General features: G+C 44.5%; 1 protein-coding gene across 5 annotated transcripts in view; it reads left to right on the top strand.

Annotated features, from left to right (window-relative positions):
* Nucleotides 1-15,611, top strand: part of PLEKHA8 (pleckstrin homology domain containing A8) — a 62,923-nt gene that overhangs the window by 41,578 nt on the left and 5,734 nt on the right. The window contains exons 13-15 of one of the 5 annotated variants that reach the window (XR_004970827.1): nt 1,716-1,777; nt 6,129-8,542; nt 10,893-12,109. The exons of 1 other annotated variant lie outside the window; for it this stretch is intronic. Coding sequence is in view for 2 of the 4 variants with exons in the window: in XM_036327730.1 (XP_036183623.1) it covers nt 1,716-1,777; nt 6,129-6,326 (260 nt within the window). In the remaining 2 variants the exon portion in view is untranslated. Of the gene's footprint in view, nt 1-1,715; nt 1,778-6,128; nt 12,110-15,611 lie in introns of those variants that run through there. 3 more of the 5 variants (XR_004970828.1, XM_036327730.1, XM_036327732.1) reach the window with 3 other exon arrangements.

Here is a 15,611-nt window from a genome sequence, read left to right as displayed (position 1 = left end):
ACCAGTGCTGAAACTAGCACATGGCAATACGTACGTTTGGAATAGAATTTAGATGAGCTAAACGTGATGAAGAAGGCCAAACAATTCCCCCGATACTCCGTGTTAATTTAGGAATGAGCGCTCTGTAAACTACTGGAGATGGTGCCTAGAAAATAAAATGGAGCGTTGAAAAAAAATGCATTATGATGATAAAGCTCTGTGCCTCCTAAGGCTGAATTTATTCCTTTGGGAAAAATCGGTTATGACTTTTGCACATATTGAATTACTTAAAGCATTTAGGAATGCATCCCTGGCAAAAAATGCTGTCACCTTGTTCTTGAGATTATTTTTTTGTAATTAAAATTATATACCTGTTTTTAAATCATATTTTAAAACACAATAGGACAAAAAGAATAGGTTTTTATCTTTAAAGTCTAGAATCTGAATGACTTTTATTAATGGGCCTCACCATTTACTTTATAACTAGATCATTAATTTTAAGCCATTTTTTCCAAAATAGTTCTAAGGTTTCTGGGTCTAATGCTGTGTATCAGGGCCATAGGACATCTAGAACAAACATTTGACATCCCAGAATGAATGTTACAACTGAAAAGAACCTTAACCTGGCTGGTGTGGCTAAGTGTTTAAGCATCGACCCATGAACCAGGAGGTCACGGTTCATTTCCTGGTGAGGGCACGTGCCTGGAATGTGAGCTCAATCTCCTGTAGGGGGCGTGCAGGAGGCAGCTAGTCAATGATTCATCATCAGTGTTTCTCTCTCTCTCTCCCTCTCCCTTCCTCTCTCTGCAAGTAATAAAAACGTATTTTTAAAAAAGAAAAGAACCTTAGGATCATCTTACAAAAGGGGAGACAGCTGAGGGCCTGACTCAGGGTCACAAAAACTTTCAAATAGCTGCGTTTTATTTTTTATTATTATTATTTTTTAAAATATATTTTATTGATTTTTTACAGAGAGGAAGGGAGAGGGATAGAGAGTTAGAAACATCGATGAGAGAGAAACATCGATCAGCTGCCTCCTGCACACCCACCACTGGGGATGTGCCCGCAACCAAGGTACATGCCCTTGACCGGAATCAAACCTGGGACCTTTCAGTCCGCAGGCCGATGCTCTATCCACTGACCCAAACTGGTTACGGCCAAATAGCTGCATTTTAATATTTTATAGTGTCTATCTAGTTGTAGGTAGTCTCGATTTTTCCAGTATCCTTTCCTCCCTCTCTATTTCCTTATATATATTGAACTTTCCCCCTCATGATAATAAGCTGGAGTTCAGATATATTGACACAGGGTAAGAGTGGGAATATATATTTTTCTTTAAAACAAAAATCTGTGTAGGCTTTTTTCCTCCCCAAAACATTAGGCTTTATCAGCGGTTCTCAACCTGTGGGTCACGACCCCTTTGGGGATCGAACGACCCTTTCACAGGGGTCGCCTAAGACCATCAGAAAACACATATATAATTACATGTTGTTTTTGTGATTAATCACTATGCTTTAATTATGTTCAATTTGTAACAATGAAATTGGGGGTCACCACAACATGAGGAACTGTATTAAAGGGTCGCGGCATTAGGAAGGTTGAGTATCACTGGGCTATATAATCTTTCATTGGCTTTTCATCAGTTCCTAAGGCCATATATTAGAAAGGACATGATACTAAAAGCACATCCAATTCTGATGAGACCCAATGCTCATGGAGCTTTTCTTCTTTTCAAGACAACGCGTACGGTAAGACGTTACGGCAGCACCACGGCTGGGTCGTTCGCGGGGTTTTCGCGGTAAGTAATCCTCCTGCCTCCTACTGTTCTGGCGGTCACAGAAGGTGGTTTGGTTTGGTTTTGGGTGCATGTGTTCCTGTTGGCTTTGTCGTCCAGAGTAACAGAGTGTTGCTCACTTAATTAAAGGCTGTAGGTCTTTGTTGTGTAGGAATGTCGGTGACAAAGTGTAGAACAGAAGGACTGTTAGAGCGTGTGCTTTGCCCCATCCTGCTCCAGCGCCCCATGGAATTTCCTTGGCTGTTCACTGGATCGGGTGCTCCAGCCGCTCGGGCCAGGAGTCTCTTCTTACCCAGTTATTTTCCTTGTGGATGTGTTTGTATGCACATGTTTTTGGCTCCTATTATGCCCCACTCCTTCCCTCCCACTATGTTGACGGAGGAAAAACACACACCTGGGACTCTCAGTCCCCGGGAACAAATCGCTGAGCCCGGTGTGTGAAATAGCAGAGTAGCAGCCCCTTTAGGTCAGCAGTAATGTGTACTGTGGTCTCCGTCCGGGAGCTGCCATCTCAGTCAGATGCAGACGTGAAAAGGCTGCGTCTCACGAGGGGAACACCAGGAAACGTGGCAGAATGTGGTTAAAAATAACCTCGAAGGTGATATTTTACTAACTGAAAGGGCAGGAGGCATCATTTGCCTAAGGCAGGAACTGTTTTAGGTCATGATTTCTTTGGAGGCAGGTAAAGAAACTGGGAAGAATTTAAGTGGAAGAAATCAAATATTAGTGCAAATGAAATCATTTTTGAAAGCGTGGAGATAATAGGAGCCAGACTTGTTGCAGCTACAAACTGCCCACACGTCCTTCAGTGCCTGTTAGAATAATAGCTGCCGTGCAGCTGCTGGGCACCTATTGTGTGCTGGGCATCATGTCAGGCACATCCACGTTTCTTACCTTTGGGAATCCTCAGCATTGGCTCCCACTATTTTATAAATTCAGAGCTATTCATTCCAGTCCCAAAGTGAGCTACCTGCTGTCTCCAAAGGCTGTGCTCACTCCCCACACACAGTCTCCGCAGTGAGCACAGAAGAATCGAGAAGCTGCTGGTGAATAACTGGGCAGTAGATGCTGCTCCATTCATCAGTCTCCCTGAGTAAATACTGTCAGATGACAAAGCATTAAAGCATTGAGTTGCCCCGTGTAAAAGAAGCGTAAATATGGGGGAGGGGGAGGGGGCGGTGTAGAGGTAAAGTTAAATCCTGAAATATTAATGATCGAAGGGATGCTGTCAACAAGAATGCAGCAATAGCAGAAAATTTATCATAAGCATGAGTCTTTAAAAGGACTTTTTAATTTATGGCATTTTCCCTAATATGTAGTAATTTAGACGCATCACAGTGCATTGTAGAAGTTATGGAAGAATAGGAAGTGGGGGGGATTAAACTTGTCCATAGTCTTATCACTCCATAGAACTATTTTTAATATTTTTTGCGATTTACCTTTCTCACTTTCATTTTTATATATTTTATATATTCTTTTAAATATTCTATTTAATTTTATATATTTCTAAATACGTATCTACTTACAAGTGTTTATATTTTATATCAACATGTTTATATTAGATGCTTATAATTATCTTTATTTTGTGTACTTTGCACATGCATGTAATTTTTTTTACTTTAGCTTGTAGTATAATTTTGTGTTCTTTCTCCCCACATAATAGATTCTATCATGACCATTTTATAATGCCATCAGTTTTTGAAAACCGTTATTTTTAGTGATTGTACAATATTTCCCTACTATGGAGGTTCCATAATTTATTTGTCCAGTCCTCTGTGTTGGAAATTTAAGCTGCTTCTAAGTTTCTTAATACAGATAAAACAGTGTCTGTTCATATGCATTTTTTACTTAAATAAACCTCTTATTTTCTCAAATAGGTTTCTAGAATTAAAATTGCTGTGTCTAATGCCAATAACTACAGCCATAACTTGGAATTTTGAGCATTGACCATGCACTAGGCATTGTTTTAAGTGATCTGTGTGTGTGAAGTTATTAATTTCATAACTCAGCAGGTTCTCTTATTTTCCTTACTTGTTGACAAAGAAATCTGAGACACAAAGGGGCAGATAATATACCCAAAGTTATAGAACAAGAACACTTTGAAAGTTCTTGATATTATTGCCAAAACTTTTAAAAGTTGCTGGTTTTTAAGAAAATAGATTATGTCGAGCCTTTGGGAACAGCCTTCTCAATTAGAAGAGCCAGATTGGCCCTTTCAGCCTCTCCCAGTCATTCCTGCTTTGGAAAGTTTATTGAGTTTCCTAATGTCCTGATTAATAAGCAGGGGCAAGTGCATTTAACTATCTCAGTTGCTCAGGGAAACATCTTTTACACTCAAGGAATTTAATTCACTCATCAGCCAAATAGTGAGCTTTTATCTTCAAACAGACATAGTCTACAGAACTGATTGATGCCCAGTCCAGGCTCTGCCTCCATCGAGGTCACTCACCATCATCAGTTGGCCTTTTTGGTTTCCTCTTCAGTTGAGTTCTATCATTAGTTCCCAAATAGATGTGGCCCCATCACAATCTTCTAGGAGCCTTTGAGGAAATCCCCGGGCCCCACTCTGGAAAACTTTTTAAATGTCTTCTTATACTAAAACATTTGTGCATGGGGTTTATACAAAATGTTACAGCAAAAAATAGCGTCCCTTCTTCGGCTACCTACTTCCCAGACTTACTCCAAAGAGGCGGCCACTTTCAACCACCGTGGCTGTTTCTTCTAATACCTCCGGGATTCTAAGAATGTCTAGTGTTCTTTGTGGCCTGATCAGTCATAGTCACTAAATGTCAACTTTCTGTTATAGATGAGAATTTAGCTCTCTTAGACCTTGCTGTCACTAACTCACCTCCGCTGCCTCCACCATCCCAAAATAATGACTCACAAGTTAACATTATGACAATGAGCCAGAATTCTATAGGTTTTTTGGTTCTTTCTTATGTTTTTATTTTTCCCTGCACCATCAGACCTCTCAAAGCACCATCACTCTGAACTCACAAATGTGTCATTATATGTTTTTTACCTGGAGACTTCCCTGTCATAACTTTCTAAACTCATTCCAGTCTGAGTTAGTTGTTCAGGCCTGTTGTGCTATATTGCCCGAGGAATTTTCCTCACAAGTTCTCCTACATTATTAAATCCCCACCTCACCCTCATTTCATTTCCCAGGGCCTGCAACCAGGTATCTCCACCTAAACCATCATTTTGGTGGAATCCATTCTCCAGCAGCTCCATGTGCCTGTGTTTTACATGTGCCTGGCAGTAGGTTAAGCATGTCATACGTATTCCATTAGTCCTTCAAATAAGGAAAGTGGTACCAGTTCTCTGTTCCAAATCAGGGAACTAAGGTTCTCGGAGGTCAAGCACCTTGCTGAAATTCCTCAAGCAAGCAAGTGAAAGATTTGGGGTCAAGTCCAGGTCTTCTTCACCCAGGCAGGCCTGTGCTGTAAACATTTAGAGACAAATGCCAGTCACTCTCCAGCTGCACAAAGGGGGAGGGTTGATTCCCAAACGCTTTCAAATTCAAAGTGTAAGGACACTCAAGAAAGAAACTGTAGAATGATAATTCAAGATTCTAAAGTGTCTCCAAAGATCTCAGCAGAGCCAGACATGGATTTTAGGGAGCTTAGGGAGCAGGTGGTCTGCAAAGGGAGGGGAGCTCTTCTGTCGGGAGCAATGTGGTGTGAGAGTGTAGTTGACAAAGCACAGAGACGACCCGAAGCTCAGGCCCTGGCTGGGCACTCATTAGCTATGTGACATTCATTTGCAAAATAGGGATATGAACTGTACAGGGTTCCTAGAGAGATGAACTGGGGTAGAATGCATGAAAGCATCAGTGCACAAGCAAGCAGAATGTTCAGTCCGGAGTGTGAAGGAGATATTGTCCATGTGGGGGGAGATGGGAGGTGCACAGAGAAACGGAGGTATGATGATGAGAGCCAGCTAGGAGAGTGATGTGCTCTGGAGGCTGGCCAGGACTGGACAAACACGGGCAGCAATGCACATACAGGTGGATTCTGGAGGTTCAAGGGGAACCCTCTCGATCACACCATGCATGAGACCGGAACTTTTCTTAAACTTTTCTGTCAGCACTCCCTGGCTTGATGGCTTTATTCATCCTCAAGTTGGCCCAGGTACATACCTGCTTCTTCTAGCCTTAAAATTATTTGATTTGTTGCTTGAAAAAAATTTTAGAGTCCACAAATTCGAAGGGTATATTCCTGTTGTTACTTTTGCACTCCTAAGCTGTGTGTGCGTGTGTGTCTGTGTGTGTGTGTTCACGCATGTGCTCGTGCATAGGGTAAAGCGTGCAAGAGCGAGAGTGATGCGCATTCTCACAGCAATTCTTTTGCAGCTGGCTTTGCGGGCAGCTCCGTCCTATGAAGATTTTGTAGCCGCGTTAACCATAAAGGAGGGCGACCACCAGAAAGCCGCTTTCAGTGTCGGGATGCAGAGGGACCTGAGCCTCTACCTCCCTGCCATGGAAAGGCAGCTGGCCATCCTGGACGCGCTGTACGACGCCCACGGGCTGGAGAGCGATGAGGTGGTGTGACTCCTGCTGGACAGCGGCGCCCCCTGCAGGGAAGAGCTTGCTGCCGTGTTTGGATGCCCCACTTAATTTCCAGCAGCAGCTTCAACCCTCTCCATCCCTTATGCCGGCCATGGAGAGATGGAGGCAAAGCCTAGTGCTTTTATATATCATTTTTAAATGCGTACATGTTTTGTGTGTTTAAAAATCAAGGTGCTATATATTTCAGTTCAAAGGGCCTCCTGGAAACCAAATCGTAGCTGTTTTAGAGACTTGAACAGCAAGTTATAAGAGCAGATTTGACAAGTTAATTTCTTGGGTCTTGTTTTGTTTTGTTTTTAGCTTTAAGTTTTAATGGGCCACCCAACCCAAGCTGAAAATGAGCAAATTCTATATCAAGGACTGTAACTCACGGGTAGTGTCTCAGCCAATTTAGGATTAGACTGAAGCTTTAGGGGGAGCTAGGCCCCCGGTGGAAGCTGTGAGGTGTAGGTTGGCTGTCCTAGACGTTCTTCAGAGGATCTTCCCTCCGGGGCTCTGGGGGCGGGGGGCCTGTAGTCGAGTGTGCAGAGCGTGGGTGCGGCATGCCAGCAGGAGGTGGAAGACACCCAGAGGAGTGCCATCCCGTGAGGGGTGGGAAGATGATGGCTCTGCAGAGCTGAGTGTGCCCCACGCTGAGGGCAGGGGCGGGTCCTCCCTGACGACCCTGCCTAGTGCCCACCCTCGTTCCCATGCTTCCCCAGACACTGTCTCCATTGGACACCATAGCAACACCGTGACACTCGGGGGTTGTTACCCAATTTCAAAAGTAGGCTTCAGAGGTGGAGGATTTTTCTGCTCACCATGCACAGCCTCTAAACAGGAACCAGGTGATGTCCAGGTGTGATTGTGACCCTTCTGTGTCAAAGTCACATGCAGTGCCGGGCAGAAAGCACAGCCCCAGGCTGACCCACCCGGCGAACCGGGTCCTGTGGCCGGTCAGGAACCGGCATCTGAGTGCTTTTCTGGTGATTCTGTGCACACAGCATTGAGGAATCCTGAGACTAAATCTTAGTTTACAGAATTTCCAGTCTTCCACATGAGCTAAATGATGTGTCCTGTTTTTCAAAGAGGAGGAGGCTTTTGTGGAAATAACAGTTAAAGCGAGAGAGAGACATGTACCACATTTACTCCGCAGTTTTTCTAACTCAGCCAGCATCCGCCCGGCCAGTGTGTACCAGGCAGGAATGGTGGCTCCCAGTGTGCTCGCTGATCAGTCTTGGCTTAACCACCCATCACACAAGCTAAATGCAGCCGCTCGGCAGTCTCCAGAGCTCTGGGACTGTGGCAAGGTTTACCAGCGGGATTTCAGTCTTTCTTAAGACAACCTTGTGTGGGCGTTGCCCTGGAAAGAGTGACCCTGGGACTCTGGCCCTGCTCTCAGGAGCCACACCGCCCAGTGCCTGGGGAGAAGCCACGGGCCTTCCCCCTAGAGGCGCTTCCTGGAGTAGCTGGAGGGCATTTCCACCTTGAGGCGGCTCCCAGGGGAGAAGGTGAGCTCCTCTGAGCAGCGCAGGTGAATGCTGCCTGGGCAGCCCCAGATGACACTGTCCGAGGGCAAAGAACCCCTCCTTAGGGAGACTCATGTGGGGAGGGGTGTTGATTTTGTCTCCCGTCTGTCTCTGAACAGATGGGCGTTTATTTCGCTCAGTTAGTGAAGCAGGTACTCTGTTCATAAGGACTTCTGGAAAAGGCTTCCACTTAGAAAAGCAACATCAGATGTTTCAAGGCTGGGGAGGAAAGTGGTGCTGCAAGGATGCTGGTTCTTCTGTAGTTGAGCACTTCCTGTTGGTACTTATCAAGGTGTGTGTGTGTGTGTGTGTGTGTGTGTGTGTGTGTGTGTGTGTTGCTCCCCCTCCCACGACTAACAGTGTGGATCTCCCTGTGTGGCTGGTGTGACAGTGATGGGGACGAGGGGTCCTGCCCTTGACATCGCCTCCTAAAGGGAAGGAGACAGCAGCCAGCCTTTGCTTGCACCTTGAATGAGGACACTGTAGGCCTTGTGCCCCTGCGAGAGGATGAGGCCAGGAGCCTGTGAGTGTGGTGACGATTCCGTTCCAGCCACCTGCGTGCTCCCTGTCGCCGCAGGCGAACTCGCGAGGTGAGGGAGTGGGCACACGACCATTACCTCAGATTTGCCCGCAAAGCTGTGAATTCACACAAAGAAAGCTGCTCGGCACGGCCGTTTTCTGTTGATGTAGGTACGTGGTGTACATGCCTCGGTTTTCTGGGGAGGAAGGGTTTACTGTTATCTGGGCTCACTGGGAATCCAGTGGGATAACTGGGGTAAGTTCCATTTTCTGCTCACCCCTTTCCCAACTCCATAGAAAGGGTGATGTCTTTTGAGAGGTACTTTCCTCCCTGGAGCATATACCATTTGCCTAAGATGTGTGACGCTCTGAGAATCCTTCAATAAAAAGAACCAGGAATTGAGCCCAGTGCCAGGTGATAAGTTCAACCCGACCTGAAGCTTGGCACCTATGGCACTTCCTCCTGGATCCACTGTTCTGCATCCCCCTTTTAGTCCAAGTCCTAATTTGTGCTACTTCGCAGTTACTATCTCAGGGGGGGACAAAGAAAAGGTAGTTAAGGCTTTTTCCCCCATAATCCTGCCAGATTCCAGGACACCTAAGCTTTCTTCCACCTGCCGGCCAGACGAGAGGAGAGCAGAGCAGAGCAGAGCGCCGGTGTTTGTCACAGAGCAGTCACCTGGCTGTCCTGGCTCAAACACTGAGATCCCTTTTCAAGAGGAACCTTAGAGAGACCCTGAAGGGAAAGGTAGTGTGTCTCCCAGACTGAGCCCTTCCAGGGTGTTCCGTACGCCATCGTGTCCTGTCCGCACCTGTCCCACAGGTGGGATCCAGGCTTGACACTCAGGAGGGGTCGGTCTCTCTCTCTCTTTTTTAATATATTTTATTGATTTTTTTACAGAGAGGGAGAGGGATAGAGAGTTAGAAACATCGATGAGAGAGAAACATCGATCAGCTGCCTCCTGCACACCCCCTACTGGGGATGTGCCCGCAACCAAGGTACATGCCCTTGACTGGAATCGAACCTGGGACCCTTCAGTCCGCAGGCCGACGCTCTATCCACTGAGCCAAACCAGTTAGGGCAGGGGTTGGTCTCTTAATCTCACTGAACAATGACAGCAACTGCTTTGTCCTTTGAAAGCACATTTGACATTTTATAGCGAATCCTGTGAAAATTATTAAGTTAGAGGGATGCCCTTTGGGGGGCGACACTCACTCATGATTGACAGTGAGCTGGAGACAGTTTTCTCATCAGCTCTTCAGGGAGTTCAGAAGTGGGGCTCCGGGTCCACTTGAAAAAGCTGTGCCCTGCCCATTAGGAGCTGTAGGTCGTGGCTTGAGGCAGCTTGCCATCGTTTAGGGCCATTCTGAACACAAAGCTCCCCCAATGCCTGTTCCAGGGTGAGGGACAGCTGAGCTCCGGGTTTAGCTGAGCTGCAGGTTCAGCCGGGCGGCCTCTCTCCTTTCTCACGCTCGCTCGCCCGCACTGCCCTCATCTGCGCCCATCCTGCGCCCATCGGAGCATCAGCTCCGCCCCTGTAGCTGCCCTGCCCCTTCCCCAGCAGCACCTTCTGGCACCCACCTCGCCCAGGCTTAGGTGCCTCATCAGCAGGACTCCACGCCCTCCCAGGCTGCACAAGCTTCCTAAGAGCCCTCTTCCCAAGGTCACTGTGAAGCAGGTGACCCCCAGGATGCGTGGTGTCCTGGAAAGGTGATCTGGAATTAGAGGAGTGCCGCTCGGAAAGTCCGCGGCCTTCTTCCAGTCACTAACCGTGTGTGCGTGTACATCCAAAGAGTCAATGCTTTCACCTTCATGTTTTCAAAAAAGTGGTTTTAATTTTTAAAATATGTGGTGGGGACCAATAGATAAAGTACCCGTTTCTGTATTCAGTGTGGAATCAGTGAAAGAGCTGGGTAACGGGCATTTTACTAAAGAAACTTCACCCGACTGAAAATCTCAGGCATCGTGTAAGGCCCGAGCGGGCACCAGGGGTCCTGGGCAGTAGATGATGTGAGACATCCAGGAAGCTTTCGAATGAAAACTATTTTTTTCCTACTAAACTACCATGTCCTACAAGAAGTGGTTACGCAATGGTGCATTTCTGAATCACTGATTAAAATCACTTGCTTCTGATTGTAGTCATGGGTTTTACAATCCTCAGCTCCCCCACCTTCATGTTTCATTTCTTTCTAAGATGAACTATCACCTTTTTTATACTTTTAGCTTTAGGATTTAGAAGTAAAGCATATTTTAAGCCTTTGTTCTCCTAGCTGAGCGAATGTGTTTGGTCCTGGGGACCTGGCGCCGTTGCCCTTTGATCTGATACAGTCTGTGCGCAGACGTCAGTGTGTGCAGCAAACCCGTGTCCTGTGAACTGTGTGCGGAAGACTTTACTTAGAAATATGTCCTGCTTCGGTGTCCCTTTGTGACCTGCAGTTGTTTACTCAGGGGTTTCACAGTAATGACATGAATGTTCACTAGCTGTCTAATGGTGGTGTAAGACTGCTTATCTGTTACAAGGTTGTTCGGGTCCTTTCGAAGCTCCATGTGCATCCTGCTCTCTATACCATCCTGTACGCTCCCCCTGCATCCATGCCGCCAGAGCCACCTGCATGGCTTCTCCGCACAGCTGCGTCAGGGCATGACTGAGCACTATTGACGGTACAGTTGACGCTTGCATTAACCTTGCTCCTCTGCTGTTCTTACATAGCCTTTCACTAAAAGGAAAACACGTACCATGACTCTGTGATGCAAACATTCTTTGGTTACCCTCTGAATCACTTCTCCTTCAGAGTGAACAAATCTTTCCAGCTAAGCTATGTGAGAACCCAAGAAAGGGGCTGCTTGTTTTAAGCACGTCCTTCCACTTACACACATTTTAAAGTGTGGTATTTCCTCCCTGTACTTCATAAACAGAAACCATCCCGGGATGGTTGGTCTCCTTGCAAAGCTGTTCTCATCCACACAGACTCCAGTAGATGCTGGTGTCTTTATAGGTGTCCATGGAGTCGGTGATGACAGGAAAGGTGATCTAGAAGTAACTTCTGTTGGTTCCCAGAAGGCTAATAAGCCAGTCGCATGGCATATTTGATGTGTGAGTCTCCTGTGTCATAACAGTTCACTAGAATGTCAGTAAACAGCCCAACTACCTCATGTGAAATTGGCTGTGGACAATCTGTGTCAGATGAGACATGTGTTAAGGTCACTTTAATCTGGTTAGTAGATGAGACAAAACTGATGTCTCTATAAAGAAGAAACACGTTCAACCAGATGCCAAAGGCTATGATGTACATAGGTTTCCTTGGGTTAATTTTTTTAAATCAGTGTTTAATTCCACCCCCAGTATTCTTATCTCGAATGTTCTTGTTCTCATAGATTCATGCACTTTGAATATCTGTCACACGCAGTCTTTGTTACCACTTCTTGTCCTTCAACGTTTTAATTGAGCATCATAATGACAGTAGGAAACAAGTGTCAAGTGGTTTGTGGATTTCTTAATTTGGATGGACCTTTACTTAGAATATAATATGTTGGAGCCTTTTTAGGACCAACCAATGAATGAAGATTTCATGTTTAGTGTTTCATGTAAAACTCTGTCCAAGTTCTTACTCTGTATCTTGTTGGGGGTTGGGGGAGAAAAGCAGAACAAGGGAGGGTTTTACTTTTTTTGCAAAAATGTTTGAAAACATCTGTCAGATTTTATATTCGTTAGTTATAATAAAGTTATTTTTAAAGTATTTTATCAAGTGCTTCTGTTAAAGATTTTTGTGTGGTTTCTTAGCGTAAATAAGGCCAAATAACAGAACCTCCTTCCCCTAAAATAACTATCAAAATAAATTACAACTTAAAAATAAAAAACACTTAAACTCACCAGCAATGAAGCAAAGCCAGGAGCCGTTGTTGTTCTTTAAACTTCAAAAGATGATCACCAAAGAAAAAGACCAGATTTTCCAGCATGAATCCAAAGAGCTCCCAATCCTGCCTGCATTGAGGGAATATGCAAATTCAGAATTCTCATTAAAGTCATAGGTTTTGGTCCTAGCGGGTTTGGCTCAGTGGATAGAGCATCAGCCTGTGGACTGAATGGTCCCGGGTTCAATTCCGGTCAAGGGCACATGCCTGGATTGCAGGTTCGATCCCCAGTAGTGGGGCATGCAGGAGGCAGTCGATCAATGATTCTCTCTCTCTCTCTTTCTGTCTCTCCCTCTCCCTTCCTCTCTGAAATCAATAAAAATGTGTGTTGTTTTTTTTAAAAAAAACCCACAGGTTTTGGGAAGACGTTGATTGGAGAGTTGGGCAGGATGGATAATTCCTTCCTCTGAGTGGATAATTTTAGGAAGACAAATATATTCTAACATACGTGTAATTGGTGACCTCCTCCCTGCCCCCAAAAAAGGAAGGAACTAAAGAAGTATTGAAAGACATAATACAGAAAAGTTTTCTGAGAAGGAGCTTCCTGAAATGAACCTGCAGATTGAAAAAGTGTCCTATGTTCTAGGAAATCTCTCAGAAAGTACTTGCCACTAAAACGTATCCTGAAAAGGTAATGAACTAGAAGAATTCTTCACCACTCAGGCAGACAATGCAAGTCTCCAAAGGGTCTGAAACTTCCATAAGAGTCAGTGACAGGAGAAAATGGAGGAATGCATCTAAAACTCTGAGTAGGAAAAAAGTGACTTAAGGATATTATTGGCAGCCAAGTTGTCAAAGATAACATCAGGTACTCTTAAGGACCTATGAGTTCTTCTTAAGAAACCATTTGATAGGAGAGATGAAATCAATAACTATAATGGAGAAGCTTATAGTAAAATGACTGGCAGGAACATTGAATTTATATAAAGAACTAAGACCAAAATCATAGTGTAGATACATATTGCAAATATTATAAACCTTAATAATATGACATAAGTTGGAAGTGGAGGAAGGGAGGTTATACTAGTGCCAATCTCATTTTTATAGCAGAGAGTTGATATTGTCTAAACAAAAAAAGCAAACATAATGACTAACTTTAATTTTTTGGTAATTTAAAAAAAATACTTTTATTGATTTTTAGAGGGAGAGAGAGAGAAACATCAATGATGAGGGAGAATCATTGATGGGCTGCCTCCTGCACACCTCCTATTGAGAATTGAGCCCAAAACCCAGGCATGTGCCTTGATCAGGAATTGAACCGTGACCTTTTGGTTTATAGGTCAAATGCTCAACCACTGAGCCACATCAGCCAGGAGAATATTTTGGTAATTTAAAAAAATAAACTTGAATGGATTTTTAAATAAATTCCTGTTGGGATAAAGAAATATTTAAAGTTTAGTAATTGCTTCAGTTTATTTTTTTTTGTCTTAAATACAAACCAAAAAAAGGCTATTTTTTACAAATTAATGTGATTAGAAATAAACGTGATAAATAAAATGAGTCTCTATTTATAAAAATATTCTCTATCCTTTTATCTGTTAAAAAAAAGTCCAGAATGATACTCACCTAAGTCAGTGATGGGTTTTTTGTTGTTGTTGTTGTGTTTTTTAATATAAATTGTATTGATTTTTTACAGAGAGGAAGGGAGAGGGACAGAGAGTCAGAAACATCGATGAGAGAGAAACATCGATCAGCTGCCTCCTGCACACCCACCACTGGGGATGTGCTTGCAACCAAGGTACATGCCCTTGGCCGGAATCAAACCTGGGACCTTGCAGTCTGAAGGCCGACGCTCTATCCACTGAGCCAAACCGGTTAGGGCAGTGATGGTTATTTTTAAGTGGTATTGATTTTATTTCACTCTTTTCTTTGTACTTTACTATATTACTTGACTTTTGCTTTATAACCATGCTTTTTTGTTTTAAAATAGGGTGGAGGTTATTCAAAAAACAAGGTTAAAAAACATTGTAGAGCCAGAACCGGTTTGGCTCAGTGGATAGAGCGTCGGCCTGCGGACTCAAGGGTCCCAGGTTTGATTCTGGTCAAGGGCATGTACCTTAGTTGCGGGCACATCCCCGGTGGGGGGCGTGCAGGAGGCAGCTGATCAATGTTTCTCTCTCATTGATTGTTTCTGGCTCTCTATCTCTCTCCCTTCCTCTCTGTAAAAAATCAATAAAATATATTAGGGGAAAAAAAAAAGAAAAAGCACTGTAGAGTGTTGGTGGACCACTGGCATATACTGCTACTTGTACTGGCCTTTGTTTTAAAACTCCCAGCAAGATAACTGTAAATGTTTAACTTAACCTCATCACACTTCCTTTCCCCCCTCTACTGGTTATTTTTCACTCATAAGCTCTTGTTCCTTTACACACACGGAGATATTACTCATCTCCCATTTCATATGACTCGTAAGTGTTGCATTCTTCTATGGCTAATGGGAGAGACTGTACGCCAGGATGATACTTAGCAACTTGCCCCATACAGCTGAAACGGATGAAAAAGTGGGAAAGATGAAGTTTCCCTGGCTGACAGTCATTTTACAAGAGGAAGCCAGAAAGACTCAGAAACAAGGGAATTTTGCACGTGAATTGGCTGCACTCCATCTGAGGAGCCGAAAGGACTCTCTTTGTGCTTCTGTGAGGCTGGAAATGAAACGTCAACCCCTTCTCTGCCCAAGTGACATTGCTGGCAATAGAGCTGTACTCCGGTATTGGCTTATGCGGATCAAACCCAGCTGCCGGCCATGGCAGAGGAGGGAATGCAGCGCTGCGTTCATTCAGTAAGCGTTTGTCTAAGGACCACTCAGGACTGTGTCTGTGGAAACCCATGGAAGGCCTGCATTCCATTGGGGCATGTGTGCGAGCAACTCAGGACCCTCTCTGTCACACAGGGAGGTTTCTAAAATCCGAAACCCTTAACCTCGTTGGTATAGAACGGTGGTCACTGGGTTACAGAGCTGAAAGACTCCATCTGTCATGGAGGTGACACTAGTTATGGCAAAAGCATTAGGAATTGTGCCTGATGTGTGTGGCACAGTGTCCAGCACAGGGTAGGAGTTCCCAAAATGGTGGTGGTGGTGGTGGGGGGGGGTCAGATTACTAGTTGTTGCTGTTTTAAAGGGAAGTATAGCTCCATCACCATTGGGGCTGGCCTTTTCCTATAATTCAAATGCCATGACTGTAAGATATAAATGAGTTTAATTCTAGACCCGGAACTATTCCATTGGCCTAATTGTCGCTCTCTGGGCCAGTACCACACTATTTTTTAAAGAAAGTACTGCTATCTGTTGGAATAAGTTTCCCCACTACATACACATCTTTGGTTTCC

The sequence above is a fragment of the Myotis myotis genome, unplaced genomic scaffold (genome assembly GCF_014108235.1).
Source record: "Myotis myotis isolate mMyoMyo1 unplaced genomic scaffold, mMyoMyo1.p scaffold_m19_p_11, whole genome shotgun sequence".
Classification (NCBI taxonomy): domain Eukaryota; kingdom Metazoa; phylum Chordata; class Mammalia; order Chiroptera; family Vespertilionidae; genus Myotis; species Myotis myotis.
The sequence above is the reverse complement of the archived record's forward strand: the minus strand, read 5'-3'. Positions and strand labels throughout refer to the sequence as shown.